The 19,726-nt window shown below is 48.6% G+C and overlaps 1 protein-coding gene across 1 annotated transcript in view; it reads right to left on the reverse strand.

The window, feature by feature from the left end:
- Positions 1-19,726, reverse strand: part of SLC10A7 (solute carrier family 10 member 7) — an 872,524-nt gene that overhangs the window by 146,725 nt on the left and 706,073 nt on the right. Inside the window, exon 8 of the mRNA XM_086962267.1 lies at positions 9,099-9,264. Coding sequence (XP_086818393.1) covers positions 9,099-9,264 — 166 coding nt within the window. The remainder of the gene's footprint in view (positions 1-9,098; positions 9,265-19,726) is intronic.

Below are 19,726 nucleotides of genomic sequence, written 5' to 3' on the forward strand. Positions count from 1 at the left end.
CGTTCACCATGATGCGGCCTCCCTCATAGACGCGGTCATGAAGATCTTGTCCTCGAAGGACCCCTCCACTTGGCGCCACTGTAAGTCTAGCTCCTCCTGACGAGGGCGCATCTATAACCTGCAGTGAGGAATTAGAGGAATGCAGAAAGAAATGGACCCTAGGAGGGATTTGTAGAGGCGTACTGAAAGGGACTGCCTTCTTAGAAGTAGACATGCCATGACCATCAGCTTTTCTGGTCTCTCCAGGGTCTGAAAGGCTTTGTTGAGGGAAGTGTCCAGAATGGCTCCCAGGAACCGGGCTGTTCTACATGGACACAGAGTCGACTTTTCTGTGTTGAGAGTAAGGCCCAGATTGTTAAAAAAGGAGTGTGCATGCTGTGACTGATTCCTCTGCCGCGTGCTTTGAAGAAGCCTTTAGCAACCAGTCATCCAGGTAAGGGAAAACCTGAAGCTGTTGCTTCCGCCGGAAAGCTGCCACAGGGAGCTAGTACTTTTGTAAAGATCCGCGGAGCAGATCTGAGTCGGAATGGCAGGACCTTGAACTGAAAGTGGCTCGACTACTGTGAAGCAAAGGAACTTACTGTGGGCTGGATGGATGGGCACATGAAAGTATGCGTCCTCTAGATCCAATGTTGCCATGTAATCTCCTGAGTTGAGGAGTCGAAGGATGTCCTGCAAGGAGACCATCCAAAACGACTATTTGATGAGATAGGTGTTGAGCTCCCTCAGATCTAGAATAGGGTGCCACTTTTCCAAGGTCTTCCGAACGAGAAAGAACCGGGAGTAGAAACCCTCTCCCCGTTGAGAGAGGAACCAGCTCCATCAGCCCTTTGAGGAGCATTTGATAGACCTCCAAACGTAGAAGACGAAGATGTTTTGAATCGGTGGTGCAAGGGGGCTTGAAAGGCAGTGCCTGGACAAACTCCAGAGTATGGCCGCATTGAATAATGTTCAGAACCCAACGATCCGATGTTATTTGCTGCCAGTTGTGGAAGTAATGTGATATTCTGCCTCCCACTGGTGTTACAGGAGAAAGGACAGTAGACAGAGCCAGCAAGCCGCTACTGACGCTTGGTGGAGTCCTTCCCCTGGCGTCCTTGTCGTCCTCTGTTATTAGATCAAGAGAAAGAGGACGATTGTCCCTGCCGCTGGTTATATTGCAGGCGCTAAGATTGAGAGGCTGATTCATATGAAGAATACCGTTGTTGCTGGTATCCTCCTCTGTAGGTAGGAAGGCCTCTACCTCTGGCTCCAAGAAAGGGGACCTTGCGGTATTGCAGAGTCCCTAAGGATTTGCGGTCTCCGTGTCTTTCTTGATATCTTGGAGCGCATCATCAATATGCTTCCCAAAGAGTGCCTCCCTATCGAAGGAAAGATCCAAGACCTTGTTTTGGACCTCTGGCCAAAACCATGTAGCGTGCAGCCAGCCTTGACGACGAAGGACAGCAGCTCCCGCTAGGGAGAGGAGCGCAGTTGTTGCAATATCCATTGCACAGTCAATACTGTAAATGGGCTAGGGCAACTTCAATCAAATCAACAGCTCAACAGTAACAGAACAATACATACATTTAATCAAAATGAAAAATAGTGACACTAATATATAGAACAATACAAAAATAATTTGTTATACATGGTAGTGAATTCTAAAAAGAGGTAATCTAATGATTATACATCTCTAGGCGGAAATTGACTTGTGCAATGTTTTGAACTTCTGTCATTTATCAGGCCTTTAAAAACGTGATTATTCATACAAAATTATTCTTTAGATAAAAATACAATCGATTGATCAGCAATTTATATTATTGTAAACAATGTCCATTGAACAATAATTTATCTGGTGTATTTATCTTGTGTTTTCCAAGTTGTGTCTCAACGCGCGTTTCGGCAGCCCAAGCTGCCTTCCTCAGGAGTTGCACAGTCAATAACTTCAGATGAGGTTTTCTACCCCTCTTGAAGAATCTTTTTTGCTTTTACTCTCGCATGCTCCGGCAATTGTTCCAGATAGGGGGAAAGGTCGCACCACATTTGACTATCATAGCGACCAAGGATTGCTAAGGCGTTTGCAGACCTGACCATCAGGCTGGACATGGAGGAAAACCTCTTGCGGGCATTATCGAGGTGTCTGCCCCCTTTCTCTGGAGGTGTTGTGAGGGGTGGGGGGGCGAAGGATTTTTGGACTTTCTTTGGGCTGCCTGGGAGATGACAGAAATCCGGATTAGGCAGACTGACCAGGCAGGCCGGGCTATCTTCAGGAGCCTTATATTTCTTTTCAAGGCGAGGAAATACTGGAATCACAATGGCTGGACTTCTCATGACCTTTAGACCCTCGTACCAGACATGACCAACGATAGGAATGGTCCTAACAGATTTTCTGTAATGCTCCTTAAAGTCATAAAGGAAACATTTGGACTGCACCATAGGCATGGGCAGTTCGAATGTCTTGGCAGCCCTTTCCATCAAATTATGGAAACCCCCTATGCGTCCAGGGGGAGAACCCACTAGAGAAGGCGAAGCTGGATAAGGAATAATATAGTCATTCCACTCAGTGTCAGGATCTGGAAGAGTGACGTTGCCCTGGTCCTCATCAGAGGTGTCAACCTGGGTGAGAGGGACAATATGCAGTGTATCTGGAGCCAGGGGCTGTGGTGGAGGGGGTGGCAATTGAGGGGTAGAAGGCAGTGCAGGAGGAATAGCTGTAAGCGGCACCCAAACCGGAGCCGGAGATTGTGTTGGGAATCTCCGCCTATAGTCTGACAGCATGAATTGTAAGTCTGTTAGTAGGGAGGCAGGCATAGAGACCATCTGCTGTTGGTAGACCCCTTGATAACCTAAGGGAGGATCATACTACTGCTCCTCCACATATTCCTCCTCAGAGTCTGTGTCCTGGCCCTCAACATGCAACTGAGACAGGCTATTTGCATACCCATACGGCCCGTCATCTTCCTCAGATTCCTCCTCTTCAAGGGGGAGTGCAGGTGGTAGAGGTGTCACCCTCCTGGGAGAAGTCATCTCAGGGTTAATCTGGCGGTTCCTGATCGTAATTGCAATTTTTGCAGTCGATGAAGACATGAAAGCCATTGACTATGCCATCGTCGAGATCATCGTCACTACTGCAGCAGATGCTGCTGCCGTCGTGGTGGTAGACATGGTTGCCGTAGTAGAAGTCGTAGACTCCATCGTCGACGATAAAGGTGTTGCAGATCCCACAATCAGCGTCAAAGCCATCGACGCCGAACCATGCAGCGTAGATGGAGACGAGGAAATTACCATCGATGAGCCCATCGACGTTGTCGGAACTGAAGGAGACGAGGACTTTGACAGTACCTTTGAAGCTTTCGTCGAGAGAGTCTTTGACAGAGTTGTCGACAAATGCATTTTATTCACAGTTTTTCCATCAGAAGAGACAGATGAGGGCTTTTTAAGGGCCTTAGGAGCTGCAGGAGGAGAGGATGGAGGAACTGAGCTGGACTTCCTCTCAGATGACACTCCTACTGATAGTCCTTTCTTCTCCCTTACACCTCTTTGAGAGGATTTGCTAGAACTACGCCTTTCAGACCTATGAGAGATCTGTTTCAAGGCTTTACTGGGACGGTCCTCAGAAGGTGAAGGGGAAGACCTACCCCTTTCCACCGACCTCCTAGAAGATGAAGCAGAGGAGGCCTCATCACTATCACTGGAAACTGGCTCCTTCCTTGACTTAAGCTTCTGGAGCCAGGTCAAGAGACACCCCTCACGGTCTCGCAAGTTCTTTGCTGAGCAGGTCCAGCATATTTTATAGCCTGCTGCCTTATGGTCTGGGTACAGAGAGTAAATACAATCCTTGTGCTTGTCCTCCACATAAAGCCTCTTCTTAGCACAGGTTGCACATGCCTTGAAGAGGGCTTTCTTCTCCTCGTCAGACATATTGACACATAGTTGAAGTAGGTTTTGTTGAAAAACAGGTGAAAAGCAGAGCTTAGTGGAGACTCCCTGCACAATGTGCGGTAGAAGGTCTGAGGGTCTCTCAGGAAGGTTCTTGAGGGTGAGGCTAATCTGATTGTTTGTTCATTATTTTTGGTACCTTTTACCAAAAGAGGTGGATATGTTACAAAACTAGAATGGGCCTAGGCCTAGTTTCTTTTTTTGTAATGGTTTTTATTGCTATTTTATGTATATTGGGGAATCCCATCTCAAAGACAGGGAATGATTCAAGCATGGGAATCTATGAAAGTTCCAATACTGGAGTAAACCGGGATGCCTGGTCACCCTATCTACCATGTCCCTGTCCAACTTTCTCTGTAGTGTGTTTAAAGACAACATATTATGAACTTTCCGGCAATCAGCTTTTTTTTTTACTTTTGTCTTATTCTAGTTTCAGCTAACTGGAGCTTTAGTTCTCAACTATAGTTGCAGAACCTCGATTCTCTCCTTTGCGCTCTTGCGCTCTCTGTCCGAGCCCTTCAGCTGACGTAAACTCCCTTGGTTTCCTTCTTTCCATTTAAAATGACTGGTGACTGTCCTACTTTGCACACAGCATCATGTCCGAGCTTGATGCTGGATCATTTCAAATATGAAGGTGGAAGAGGTCAAACCCTAAATTTCAACATCAAAATGATTATGGAATCTCTAAAGACAGAAGACATCAAAAGGGCCCAGACAGGATTTCAAATGTGAAGGACACGTCAGACTCAATGTCTGCTTTACCTAGCAGGCACTAATCGTCATCCTACCTGATGAAACAACCTGTGTCTTGCTCAACCGTTAATGAAGTATATAAAGTGCTAGATGGAATGCTTGAATTAATCTCAACCACTGGTAATTACTCGGGCCACACCACAGTCCATTGTTACTTTACACACCATGCCATCTCAGATTGGACACAGCTATATGCAAATCAGTTTTGATGCTACTCCAATAGGATTAATCCAGACCGAAATGTCAAGTCAGGTCCTCCCTGAACCAGACCACAAGCATTCCAGGCCCGATTGCGCCCTAGCTACGGGCTCATCAGCTTGATATAGCTTATTCCAGTGACACAGTGAGCACGGGACCCACTTCGGGGCATACCAGTCCCACTTTGGGCGACATATTAAAGTATAGAAAAGTGATGGATGGAATACTTGAATTAATCTCAGCCACTGGTAGCAGGGTCAAGACAGACATATAGCTGGGTCCAAACCAGGGGTGTGGAATTCGTATAGCCCGACACCCAGGACATATTGTTTGGGGTCAAGAACAACAGATTTTTATGTTTTATTTTGTCCTTGGGACAAGTAGGCCAAGCCCCCTGCAGCACAAACCCTTCGGATGCCAATTTACAGTAACACATTATGGATGGGGAAGGGAATTGTCTGCTATTTGGATAATATTTGTGTCCCTATTTTAATGCTATTCGAACTTGTATTTATGATTCATTAATACAAGTCCTTTATTATTAGGGTAAGCGCTCAGAGGAAATGTTCAGAAGCTCAGAATGCACTGCTGACAGTGGTTTCAGTATAAAAATGTGTACACGTTAGCTAAGTTTAACAATATGAAGCTACGTATAATGCTCCCAGAATGCTCTCAGATAAGATGCAAATATCTGCAGAAGCTTGAAGGCAAGATTGATGATTGTTTGCTTTCAAAATAAAATACTCACAAATGCAACTAGGGAAAAAACATCTAGCTAAATTACTGAAATCAAATTTACGATTTCTTTGAAGCATCAATTAGTATAAAATGTGTGGATACATGCTAGTATTTCTACGAAAATATTCATAATGGAAAATCAGTGTATTCAGTTTCAACAAGATTATGGGAAACATGAAAATAAACAAGCATTCGCAAAGCTAATTGGTCTGGCATTGACGGTTAGCCTTTTGGTTTTGTCAATGTGTGTCTTGTTTTCAAATGGTTTTTGTAAAACAATATAATTGTAGGAGCTGCCGGGATCTCACCAGTATAACAAACATTGGTAAAATACACAAATATTTTGTGATCTCAAAAACAACATATTGCGACAGCAGTACCTGGCAGTGAACAAAACTTTGTGCTGATATGCTTTTTGTGAAAGAGCAGAATGCAGTCACAGTGAAGCCAACTGAAAGAGTAAGAGATGCACTTTCAAAAAAAATAAAAGGTCTTGGTTAGCACCAGACTTAAGTTGATGCCCATTTTTTAATGAAAATCACAAAGGTGCAGCCACGGTATATGAACATGCATTAGGGCAGATTTACAGTTACATGATTCGCACAAATTTACAGAAGTAGGCATGGAATGAGGTCCGATTGTAGCACAAGCAAGTATGCATGTGTAGATTTGCTCATGCAAAAACCTGTTGAGCAAACACCTGTTCACTTTCCCTCCAACCGCTTTTTTCCCCAAACCTTGGAAGAAGTTTTACTCCTGCCCTTGTAAAGGAGTAAATTTCCTACCTTTCTCAGTATGGGAGAAGATTAGAGGAGAGCTGGTGAAAACCCCTAAAACATGCAAGTTAGTAGGTTTGCACAGACTCAAAATGGCATTCCAACCCTGGAACTATGCTTACCACTACCTCCAATTCCACTTTGCAGATCTGAGGAAAGCTGGCAAAATATGGGAATTGCTACTATTCAGATCTTACTATAGTATAAGCACTGGCATAATCAGAGAGGGTAATATCAGTGCTCTTATATTATGAGACTGCTGCTATAATTTGTCGCTGCACTACATGGCACCAAAGGGACAAGTGGATTTTGTTACAGGACAAGTAGATTTAAGAAGCAATCTGACCCATGGATAATGTTGGACCTGGCCTCGTGGCGTGGTTCCCCCCGCAACTCAGCTCCCCGTTAGCCCAGCTCTGTACTTAGAAACCCCTAGCTACCCTGCCCATGTCCGACTAAACGCCCACGGCCCGCATCGGCCTGTCCTCGGCCACCTTCCCAGCCCGCGCGCCCCAAACCCACCAGGCCCCATAGGCCCAACGGCAGCCATTTTCCCTTCCCGAGATCCCTGACTCTGTGGGCCTAGCATGACCTCAGCCCCAGCGCAGCTTAGGCTCCAGAAGCGCCAGCCCCCATTGGGAGGGTGAGGGCTACCCTATTGAGAAGAGACAAGGAGTTTCGATGGCACCTCTGGCCTCCCCTGAGAGACTGGTTTCTGTCACACCTCTGGTCTTGCCCTGGGGGCCAGTTTCGATTGCACCTCTGGCCTCCCCGAGTGCTGGCTCCAGACCTGCTGGGAGTCTGGGAATTCCTGGACGCATCCTCAAAGGGATCAAAGGACCAACCGCCGGACCTCGCCCACGGGCCGCCCCCAAAACCTCGGACCTCCGCCTGCGAGGGTCCGGACATCTAAGGGCCACTGGACTATATCAAGGCCCACCCCTGAACTAGCGGGCAGTTGTATCTTGGACAAGGAAGCCCTGCTGATTTGATCGCGGCTGAACTGAACTTGGTAAACTCTTCGAGCCCTGCTGACGCTGTTGCGGCTCATCCCTGGAACTGGAACATCGGAGCCCTGCTGACCTCGTCGCGGCTCAAGCTTTGAAACCCTGAAGATCTGCATCGAACATTCTGAGCCCTGCTGACGTGGTCGCGGTTCCTCACGAACTAACCTCCGGATCGAGCCCTGCTGACTTCGTCGCGGCTCGAGGAGTACTCTAGTACGGCTGGACTATTGACGCTACCAACACGAATGGAGTCATCCTCAAGTGAGTAAGACCTCCAGTGCGACTACCATCTTCCGTAACCCCCCGGCTCGAGGATTGAGAGCTGTGCGCAGGGTACGCTACGTACTGGCCAAAGAGACTAAGACTGTTCCGCTACCCCTTCCCTGAAACCTTGAGACTTTGGCGATCCCTTGATCGTGTGTACATAAGAGTGCTAATTCTTTTACCTGATTATAAAGAAGTTGATATCGAAAACCCACGGTGTGGTGTCTGTTCATAAGTGTGGTGTGGTCCTTGTGTGTACGATTCAATACTTGAGGTCTCCCCCGGCGGGGATCTCTCGTTAAGGCTCGGCATTATTGGCGGGTCACGGAGGAGCAGGGTAGGCATAACCTGGCCTCTGGGTTCGCCCTTCCAACAGATAAGTATTAAATTCCACATCCCTGCAAACTGAGGTGGCATAGTGTGCAAAAAAAGATCCATTGTGATGTGGCCCGAGGGATTACCACTGGCTGAGATTAACTCAAGCTTTCCATTCACCACTGTTTTGTATACTAATTGTTCAACCATAGGCACACACTGTTGCTCTTCTTCCACACATATTGTCATCTTCTACCCCCAGGCACTACATTTCTGTTTCTCCATTTACGCATTCAATGTCTCCCACTGCCACACAATACATGACTCTCTGTTCATCCCCATGAGCGTCCATGGTCTGATTCACATGGAGTATGTCTACTGACTTTCAGAGGCATTCTCTCAGACACTCACTCTCCCGCTCTACACTCAGGAATTAACAATCTGATTTCCTTCAAGAAATGTATGGTTCAGTCCTCACATGGGATTTGCATTTCTCCTCAGGCACCCACTATTAGTGTTCCTGTCTTGCTGCTATTGCAGAGTTTGTAGAACGGCTGAAGTGTTTGGTAACCCATCCTTTGGCTTTTGTGTATTTCTGGACCTAGGTTAAGCACTAGGCCTCTCCTATTTGACGTGGTGAACTTTACAATAGCTCACTGCCTGATTGTCTCCGCTATTTGATATAGTCTACAAAGGGCACAAGAAACTGCTGTAATACATTATATATCAACTTTAAGAAACACATCATTAAGAGTTCAAAGAAGGATCCTACGAGTTCACTTTGCAGTTTTAGTCAATTGATTCCACCAACAGAATACACGTATGGAGGATGTAATACCTTCTTCTGGTTCGGGTCAGTTTAGGAATGATTCAATGATGTTGCAATACATTACAAATGTGTTCATCTCAAGAAAGTAATCGCCTGCCAATTTCTGTGCAATGCTTAAGTTGGTTCAGATAACGTACTGCTTCTTTCAATAGGTCTATTTTTTCCAGATAACACCGCTCTCTATGCCAAATGATTTAATTTCTCCCCCTGAAGTCATATAAAAAAGGTCTTAAACCCAGTGCAGGCGAGATATGGGCTGAATACGCCAATCAGCAGTCTCCACGGTGTGAAACTTACTTATAAACACAATTACAACCAAGCTGAAGGTGTCCAGGTCAATGTTGGGGTTGGAGAAGGTGTCGCAGAAGGTGGTGTAGATGATCATGAGGAGGACGCAGCTGCTGATCGCCCCAAAAGGAGGCTTCTTCCTCTCCAGCCAGTCCTTGATGTACCTCCGCACGATCTGAAACACAGAGCACAAAAGGTTGACTCGCTGAGGAAGCAAGGGAGCGAAGGCTGGGCTTTGCAAGATGCATCTCGACAGCTGAAAGGCACAGAGAGACGAGGGTAATTCTGTTGACGGTCACGGAGGGTTTCAAAGCCCCTCCGCCCGCCACGCGGCTCGCCTTCTGGGGAATTTAACATTTTTAGTGCAACTTTCCCCGAGCTGCCGTAATGAGAGGATAGATTCAACTGTATTCAAAATCCATCCTTAATCACGCCAAATGCTTTCTGCTAGCTGTCACGGAGACCTGCCCATTAAGGCTCCCCAAAGTTTCCCTCTTCCGCGGATGCTAATGGATGCGTGTAATTATCACAGCCCCCCTCGCGTCTACAGACAATGCCGAGCGCAACTTTGGGGGGACTTAAAAAATCTGACATCTTCGGGAATTTCCTAACGGCAGATAATCGAAAGTGATCCATGGAACATTTTAATATTTAATGGTCCAGCGATGCACCAGAAGTTTTTTAATTAAATTATAACTCATGCTTGAAAAGCAAAAGTGCATGTGTTGTGGGAGCTTAAATAATTCACGCAGCGAATAGCTGGAGTTTTAAGACAAATGCCATTTGCATGCTCTTAGGATACCAGAAATTAGCATGTGAACAAAAACACTGCAGGCCCGAACTTTCCAACAGCTTCCTGCTCCGGTGTTTGCCTGTGTTTACAAAGAATGGTACTGCCACACAAGAGTTACACAAGGCATGAAGCCACTGTCTGGGACGCAGACTGATTCATAATGTTTATATGGTACCCGGGTGTTTTTATCCACCTGAGAGTAGGCGGAAAATAATTAATGGTGGCAGCAATGAAGGTGCATGATCAGGGCCAGCTTTAGCACCCTGTGCGACAATGTTAGTTGGCACCCCCCCCCCAATGACCACCACCACCACCACCACCACCACGGATTCTCTTACTGGCACACTTTAACAGTGACCAAGTCTCCATAATCACTCTCTCAGATGCATTGAATTAGTTATATAGCGGCACTCATAGCAGTGTAGGGTGTCAGAGCACTTGGCATCACACACACACACATTACAAAGAGACAATCAATCATACGTGTGTAAATCGGTGTATAGGAAATGTTACATAAGCGAAAGGACTAAAAGTGTATGAGTCACGTGTCATCCATATTGGTAGGCATTATAGTTTAAGAGTGCTTGGTGTGGAGAAGCACAAACTCATAGTAGAAAAAGAAACAGCGTAGTTGGGAATTTTCTTTAATAACAAGAATCGATTTCTAGCTAAAATCACCCTTTTTGTAACATTTATCAATGTTTTAATGTATACTTTGTAGTGGGTATGCAGTTCTATGATGAAAGTTAACAGCTTACTGTTGTATATTAGGACTTTAAGTTATAAATTGCAAGTAACAAAAGGATGTCTCTTTTAAAAGCAGTAACCTTCTGATTTGTTTCTATTATATGCACTCTGTAATATACTTGGTACACGTTCTGTGCAGCAGGCATATTAACCCCCTGCACTAACTTCACATAAGTCAAAACCTCGACTTTACAAAACCGGATCTCTTTCCAGGAAGATAATTAATCACATGAGTTATCTTGACATTTTTGTGAGGCCTGGTAATTGTCGAATGAAAGGAACGCTGCAGCAAACTCGGTGCCCCCAGGAAGCCAGCACCACGGTAGCACCGGACGCACCGCCTAGGGCCGACCACATTTACACAGCAGCCTAAGGCCTGACTCTATGAAAGCCTTTTTCGGTGCGCATATTTCTCCGCACCTTCAGAGCACCACATTGTTGTGGTCGCCTCGTCAGTGTATTCGAAAATGTACATAAAAAAAAACAATTCCCAGTGAATAGACCAAGTATTCTACAATACAAAAACACGTCGTTCCCATACCAAGAACCATGTGTTCTACAGTATGTTATACTTATACACATTGTTCACAAAGATTGAATCGTGAACCAAACAACACAAAACATTGTTTCCAAAACTCCATCCGTGATTTATCCAACATATGCATCTTTCCCAAAATTCTAATTAAATGTTCTCCAATGAAAAACATGTATTTCTCAAAACTCGTGTGTCTTACAATATAGAACGTTTTCCCCAAAACACACACCATGCACTCTTCAGCATAAACACCATCTTTCCCAAAGCTCGAACTATGTGTCCTATAATATAAAATAGTGGGCCTCATGTACAAAGGGCAGGTTGCAAACCAGTAGGGTTTTTTTTGCACACCTAGGGGTAAGCGACATGTCCTCCTTTGTGCGATGCGACTAATAGAACAAATAGATGCATCACAAAATGCACATGGAAAGTAGGTCGCATGTCCTCTTGCTTGCTTGCCTCATTAATATGTACAAGCAAAGAGGCACTTTGCAACCCCCCGCAAACGCTTAAACACGCAGTGAAGGATTCTCATTCCCTGCATGCCAGAATTCTTTTTTAGATCTTGCCTGAGAAGAGCGAATGTGCTGTCGTTTGAAGCAATCTATTGTTCGTAAAAAAACCTCTAAAAGATCCTTTTAGCTCGCTCATTACCTACCACTGGTTGGCTTCAATGTCAATCTTATGTTCTTCCTTTAGATTGGTGAGCAAAAAAACGATGGATTTAGCCCAGATCTCCGTACCGGGGTGAATGTATGACATTGTTCTGCATGCTGTCCATTAATTGTTCTTTTTGCATTCAAAAACAACCCACCAGCTTGGTAAAGTACTCTGTGGTAAAGGCGCAAATACTTGTGTGGTAAAGAAAGTTTGCACTCAGGCCGAACACATCCCCACCCTTTCCTTGATCAGTCTCCTGCCTTCACTCTAGTTCACCTAAATGTTTGGTGGGCACTGTCAGTTGTTTTATGCCCTTCAGTATGTTCGGCAGGCACCTCTGCTTTTTTGACAGTTAGTGCCATCTCTTCCCCCGATACTCCCACACCTTATTCTTTAGGTCTTCCCTGAAACAGAGCATGCACTGTCGCTTGCAAGACATTTTATTTACTTTCAGTGGGATGTGGAGCCTGCCCATTGCTTACTACTAATTAGCTTCATTCCCACTCTCATTTTCTAGCTTCTTTTTGGTCAGCGAGTGCCGGCATCACTTCTTTATGTTTTTGATGCTACCCAGTAGCATGGCTCAAGTACTGCTTCTCTTGCCTAGAGTTCTCCTATTGCTCATTACTTTCAAAGGTACTTTTTTCCTTTTAATTACACACCCTTCCTCCTTAGACTCTCCCGCATTGTTGCTTCCTCTGCCTGCTCACCCTCCTCCTGGGTTGTTGCCTGTCTGGTGCACCAGTCACCCCTCTTGTTGCTTGTCCCCTCTACCCACCGCCCCCCTCTTCCTTTGTGGCTTGGCCCCTTCTGTTGCACCTAGGGAAAAAAGCACCTAAAAAGTCACCCCAAAGGGATTCAAGATGGTACAAAGATGCCAACGATGCTGCGCTCCCTACTCAACATGGCCTTTTTGGCGCGGTATTCATGCAAAGTCAACACATCGATATTCAGCTCAGAGGTAAGATAATTAAATCATTGTGTTGTGGAGGCAGAGAATAATCCCATACAAAGAAAATGGGTCACTACCATTTGCACTGAGCTATGGCCACATCATAGCACTTATTAGATCTCGCCTGTTCTATCCCGCAGGGATAAATAGGAGAGAATATAGTAAGCGTAAAAGGAAAGTCTACCTAGCTGCGGATCGCGTACAGTTCATGTGAGCTATGCGTTTGCACAACATCGCCAGCCACATCACACACCACCATTTATCTGTGCCTCGGCATCAGACTTCAAAGGCTGCCGCTCCCACGGGCCCCGCATCAGACTTGAAAGGAATGCACTCCCCCGCCCCTACCACAGCAATGGCGAGAGCTTTTTTTTTTCTACATGGCTCGTCACATCTTTCCTGTCTCTCTGGCTCAAATTTTACTTTCTTCTCTGACTCATGCTTTTTTCGTCAGATCGTGCATTTATTTCCCCACTCTTTCGTCTGCTAGTGCTTTTTTCCCCCCACTCTTTTGTCGGGTCGAGTATCCCCTCCCCCACTCTTTCGTCGGCTCGTACTTCACCCACACTCAGTGCATTTTTCCCCCCACGCCTCACGCCTCACACTGCTGCACGCCTCACACTGCTGCACACTGCTCCATTACTCACACTGCTGCATGCTGCACACTGCCACACGCCTCACTGCTGCACTCCTCACACTGCTACATGACAAACTGCTGCATGCCTCACACTGCTGCACGCCTCACACTGCTGCACACTGCTGCATGCTGCACACTGCTGCACGCCACACACTGCTGCATGCCGCACACTGCTGCACGCTGCACGCTGCTGCATGCTGCACACTGCTGCATGCTGCACGCTGCAGCACGCCTCACACTGCTGCATGCTGCCGCACGCCTCACACTGCCGCACGCCTCACACTGCCGCACGCCTCACACTGCCGCACGCCTCACACTGCTGCATTACTCACACCTCGCACTGCACAATGCTGCACACCTCACACTGCTGCACTGCACAATGCTGCATTACTCACACTGCTTCACATTGCTGCACTGCACAATGCTGCATTACTCACACTGCTTCACACTGCCGCATACCTCACACTGCTGCATGCTGCAAGCCTCACACTGCTGCATGCCTCACACTGCTGCATGCCTCACACTGCTGCACGCTTCACACTCCGGCACGCCTCACACTCCGGCACGCCTCACACTCCGGCACGCCTCACACTCCGGCACGCCTCACACTCCGGCACGCCTCACACTCCGGCACGCCTCACACTCCGGCACGCCTCACACTCCGGCACGCCTCACACTCCGGCACGCCTCACACTCCGGCACGCCTCACACTCCGGCACGCCACACACTCCGGCACGCCACACACTCCGGCACGCCACACACTCCGGCACGCCACACACTCCGGCACGCCACACACTCCTGCACGCCACACACTCCTGCACGCCACACACTCCTGCACGCCACACACTCCTGCACGCCACACACTCCTGCACGCCACACACTCCTGCACGCCACACACTCCTGCACGCCACACACTGCTGCACGGCTCACACTGCTGCACGGCTCACACTGCTGCACGGCTCACACTGCTGCACGGCTCACACTGCTGCACGGCACGCCGCACACTTCAGCACACCGCACACTTCAGCATGCCGCACACTGCAGCACGCCGCACACTGCAGCATGCCGCACACTGCAGCACGCCGCACACTGCTGCACGCCGCACACTGCTGCACGCCGCACACCACTGCACGCCGCCGTGCAGGAGTGCGTGGCGTGCAGGAGTGTGTGGCGTACAGGAGTGTGTGGCGTGCAGCAGCAGTGTGTGGCGTGCAGCAGCAGTGTGTGGCGTGCAGCAGTGTGGCGTGCAGCAGTGTGTGGCGTGCAGCAGTGTGTGGCGTGCAGCAGTGTGACTGCACGCTGCTGCATTACTCACACTGCTGCATTACTCAGACTGCTGCATGTTGCTGCATGCTGCACACCTCACACTGCTGCACGCCACACACTGCTGCACGCCACACACTGCTGCACGCCGCACACTGCTGCACGCCGCACACTGCTGCACGCCGCACACTGCTGCACGCCGCACACTGCTGTACGCCGCACACTGCTGCACGCCTCACACTCAGGGACACCACCACATCACTCAGGGACACCACCACATCACTCAGGGACACCACCACATCACTCAGGGACACCACCACATCACTCAGGGACACCACCACATCACTCAGGGACACCACCACATCACTCAGGGACTCCACCACATCACTCAGGGACACCACCACATCACTCAGGGACACCACCACATCACTCAGGGACACCACCACATCACGCTGGAACACTACAACATCACCCTGGGACACCACCACATCACCCTGGGACACCACCACATCACTCTGGGACACCACCACATCACTCTGGGACACCACCACATCACTCTAATACACCACCACATCACTCTAATACACCACCACATCACTCTAATACACCACCACATCATTCTAATACACCACCACATCATTCTAATACACCACCACATCACTCTAATACACCACCACATCACTCTAATACACCACCACATCACTCTAATACACCACCACATCACTCCGCCCAACCACATCATCACTCAGCACCACAACATCACTGTCCTTGCTTGCTACCAACAAGCATTGCCATAGCCAATAGGACTCGCATTAGGAAAGTGTAAGCTATTGGCTTTGTGAATAACAATGCTATTAATTTATATATTTTCAAAGCCAACACATTAAAAAAATTGTCATTTACAATACCAATAGCTCACACTTTCCTAATGCGAGACCTATTGTATTGCAAATGCTTGTTTTCTATAGCTTTCAGCCATGCTGCACAGCACCCGTGCTGCTGTACACCATGGATAAAAGAAATTGACAAAGGCAATAGAATTCCCATTGGCTTTACCAATGCTTGTTATAAAATCAGCCCAGTTCATAAAAAGGCCAGTATAGCAACATGAAGGGAATTACTTCTGGGGAACATGCAGATGGGCTCTGGGAGAGCTTTAGGTTTCGCAAATCAAGGCAAATTATGTGAATACACTACACGCCCCAGAATTCCACATTGACTTCAAGTGCATTACTTAGGCACTATTTAAAGCTGGTATGGTATCCTTACGCGGTTCATCGGACTGAGCGTTGATGTAGCAGTGTAAGATTCTAAGCCGGTAAGAAAGTTTCCGAGTGCTTGTTAGTAAAGCATCTCGTTCAACTTAATAGTTAGATACATTTCTAACAATCAATGTGTGAAAGGCATCTTTCTCTTCACACAAAGATTGTTAGAAATGTATCTGAGAAGATGTTAGCATAGTGTGTTGTATAGTTTAATTGATGTCACCTTAAAAACTATGTTTGGTTGCTACTAATTTATGCTTTCCCTGATCAATACTATATAACACATATTAAATATATGAGTTTTTGAAGTATATCTTTTCGCCCTGTGTTTGTTTTATTGTATTGTCAAACAACAATTGTCATCTAATGAAATGCTCTCATTAACTGTTTTGATTGAATCAGTTGTCCACCACTGATAAGGGTGTGATCATAAGCAACATTATTGATACATTTTTTCCAAACTATTTTAGATAAACAAAATTTATTTTTTCAAAACTTTATCGCCCAAGCCTCCAAGGGTATATTGGGTTCCCACTTCTCATCTTAACTTCACCACGATATTGAGGGCTGCAGCGTCCCCAGGGCTAGTCCCTTAATTGTGTGCCTTAGTGCCCCCATATCCTCTGGTCCCAGATCCACATAGTACCCGTTGGGGTCCTGAGAATACACTGTGCCGTACCTCCCTTAGCCTGTTGAGCCTAACTTACCTCGGTATGCAGGGTGAGTCAGGCCAGTACCCAGAGGAAGACCCTCTGTATTACGTCCCCTGGGATGGCGACTTTTACCAGGCGGTTGACGACTCTATATATAGGGTGGTGGATCAGGCCATGATCCCCCCTCGAGCAGCGCCTCTCGGCACGGTAGGAGGAGGCGTTCCTGAATATTGCGTCCCTTGTTGCCGCGCCTACCTGGGTCCCATCCCGTCACTAGCACCCCCCCCCCCCCAGATGCCTTGTACGGAGGGGGTTGACCCTGAGGCTTTTGCTAAGGTGAAGAGTGCATTTGTGGCGCTTGAGGGGTCCCAACCACTTCCTGTCCTCCCTGTGGAGGTGCCACCACCTACACCACGTACTATGTCCCCGGAGCAACAGCAGAATGATGATTCTCCGGATTCGGAGGAAGAGGCCTGTTCTTCTAGGTCGTGGCTTCCGTCCCAACCTTCCTCATCCGCTGGCCCTTCAGACAAGTTGGGCCCGGATGACATTGTCCACCCCCGGTCCTCAGACTGGGTTCCTGGCGATAAGGTGACCCAGTATGTGGCGAATCGTCTCAGAAAACCGGTAGATAAGGATGCTCGTAGCCGCCTTAGAGCGGAGTGCCCCCGGCCTTCCTTAGAGGGTAAGGTGGCGATGACTCCGGATATTGATCCGAAAATGGCAACCTTCCTAGCTAAATTCGTCAAGGACCCTCGGAAGGGTATAGACAGGTTCTGGTGTACGTGCTAGGACAAGCTGCTAGATGCAGTGGGCCCCATGACCAAGATACTAGACATGGCCGAGGAAGCCAAGACGTCGGGGGACCTTATCTCCCTGGAGGATCTGTCCAATCGGGCGCAATGCGCCATTATTTTTCTCGGCAATGCCAACTGTGCCCTCTCTACGGAGAGGAGGAGGTCGCTCTTAATTAAAATTGACCCTAAGTTGGGTGACCTCGCCTCGTCCGAGGCTGGTGCGGTGGCTCAAGGTGGTCTGTTTGGAGACCCGTTTATTTAAGAGCTCGGTAACATTCACTTCCCTAGACCGGGCTCAGTCCAGTATTAAAAAGGTGTTTGCCCCTCGTGTTTTTGACAGGGCCGGACTTGGCAGGGGCAGCTCGTTCGGTCGTGGCAACAGCTCCGACAGGGGGCAAGGCTCCGGAAGTGGGCAGTTTCAGAACAACGCCCGTTTCAACAATTTCTATCCCACGAGAGGACAGAGGTTCCGAAGGCCGTGGTGGTCTGAGAGGCCAGCAACAAGGCATTGGAAGAGGTGAGTGTGCTACCCTCTGCGACCTTGCGGGTAGGGGGGCGTCTAGCGCAGTTTTTCCCAGCGTGGGTTTCCATTACCAGCGATGCTTGGGTGCTGCAGACGGTTCAGGGCTTCCAGCTGGAGTTCCATGGCCGTCCGTGTCAGCTTCAACATCCTCGCCCCATTACTTTCTCGCAGCAAATGCAGCCTTGGTGAGCGAAGAGGTTGCCGCCCTCCTCCACAAAGGGGTGATTTGTTGCGCGTGCGAACACCCGGGCGATTTCCTAAGCAACCTCTTTTTGGTCGACAAGGTCGACGGGGGCCGTCGCCCGGTTATCAATTTAAAGGACTTCTACGAATGGCTGATATACTGCCATTTCAAGATCGAGGGGATTCACCTCCTGGGGGATGAGTTGCGCCCGTCCGATTGGATGGTCAGGCTCGACTTAAAAGACGCTTACTTGGCGGTCCAGAGTTTCCCTCCGCACCGTCGTTTCCTCCAGTTCAGGTGGGACGGTCAGCTCTACGAGTTCACCACGCTGCCTTTCGGGCTCTCCTCAGCGCTGTGGTGCTTCACAAAGGTGTTACGCCCGGCGGTGGAGGCCTTACGGGCTCGGGGTATCAGAATGATAGTGTACCTGGACGACATGCTGTTCATGGACCAGTGTCCGAGGCGTCTGGCGTCTCAGTTACAGTCCGCAGTCAACCTGCTTCAAAGTCTGGGCTTAGTTATCAACGAGAAGAAGTCCCTTCTGGTTCCCATCCAGTGCGCGACCTGTCTCGGCTTCAACATAGACTCGGTGTCTTCCACCTTGAGTCTTCCCGCCAGGAAGATGGCGAAGATCAGGCACGAGTTACGCCAGACCCTGGCAAGGCATCTGATCTCATTGCGAAACCTGGCGCGGTTGGTGGGTCTGTTGTCGTCTTCGATTCAGGCCATATTCCCCGGCCCTCTTCACTATCGGGCCATGCAGCGTCTGAAGAAGTATCATCTCACGAAGGGGCTGACGTACTATCAGCTTATCCAGTTGTCAGAGGACGTGAGGGACGAAATGCGATGGTGGCTGACTCACATGGAGGCCGGGAATGGCCGTGCGATTTTTGGTTCCGCCCCGGACATAGTGATAGAGGTGCACACCAGTCGTTCAGGCTGGGGAGCAAGATGCAGAGATTTCTCCACGGGAGGCGCCTGGTCCGCTTTTGAGCAATCATTGCATATCAACTGTTTGGAGTTACTGGCGGGGTCCTTTGCGGTCCAGTGTTGGACCAAGGACCGAGTGCAGTCCTGTGTCCTTCTCCGGATGGACAACCTGTCGGCGGTCCGATATAGCAACCATCTGGGTGGCACCAGATCCAAGATGCTGGCGGACCTGGCGAGAGACTTTTGGCACTTCTGCCTGGATCATCAGGTGTCGGTCACGGCGGAATATTTGCCGGGTCGGCAGAACGAGGTGGCCGATTGGCACTCCCGGCACCTCTTGGATGCCAACGTATGGACCTGTTTGCGTCGCGCCTGGTCCACCAACTCCCGAGGTACTTCAGTTGGCGCTGGACCAGTCTGCGGAGGCTACGGATGCGTTCCACCAGGACTGGACAGGCGAGCGGGGGTATGACTTTCCCCCGTTTTCAATGATAACGCGAGTGTCAGCATTGCTGGGTCGCCAGTCGGCGCAGGTGGTGATGATTACGCCATGGTGGAGGTCTCAAGTTTGGTTTCCGGTTCTACTGGAACTTTCCTGGGATTTTCCAATCCTACTCCCCCACTCTCCTCACATTCTCCTCAATCCAGACGGGGTTCCCCACCGGTTAGTCCAGGAGGGCTCGCTGAGGCGGATGGCC

Source organism: Lissotriton vulgaris, chromosome 3_1, assembly GCF_964263255.1.
Source record: "Lissotriton vulgaris chromosome 3_1, aLisVul1.2, whole genome shotgun sequence".
Classification (NCBI taxonomy): Eukaryota; Metazoa; Chordata; class Amphibia; order Caudata; family Salamandridae; genus Lissotriton; species Lissotriton vulgaris.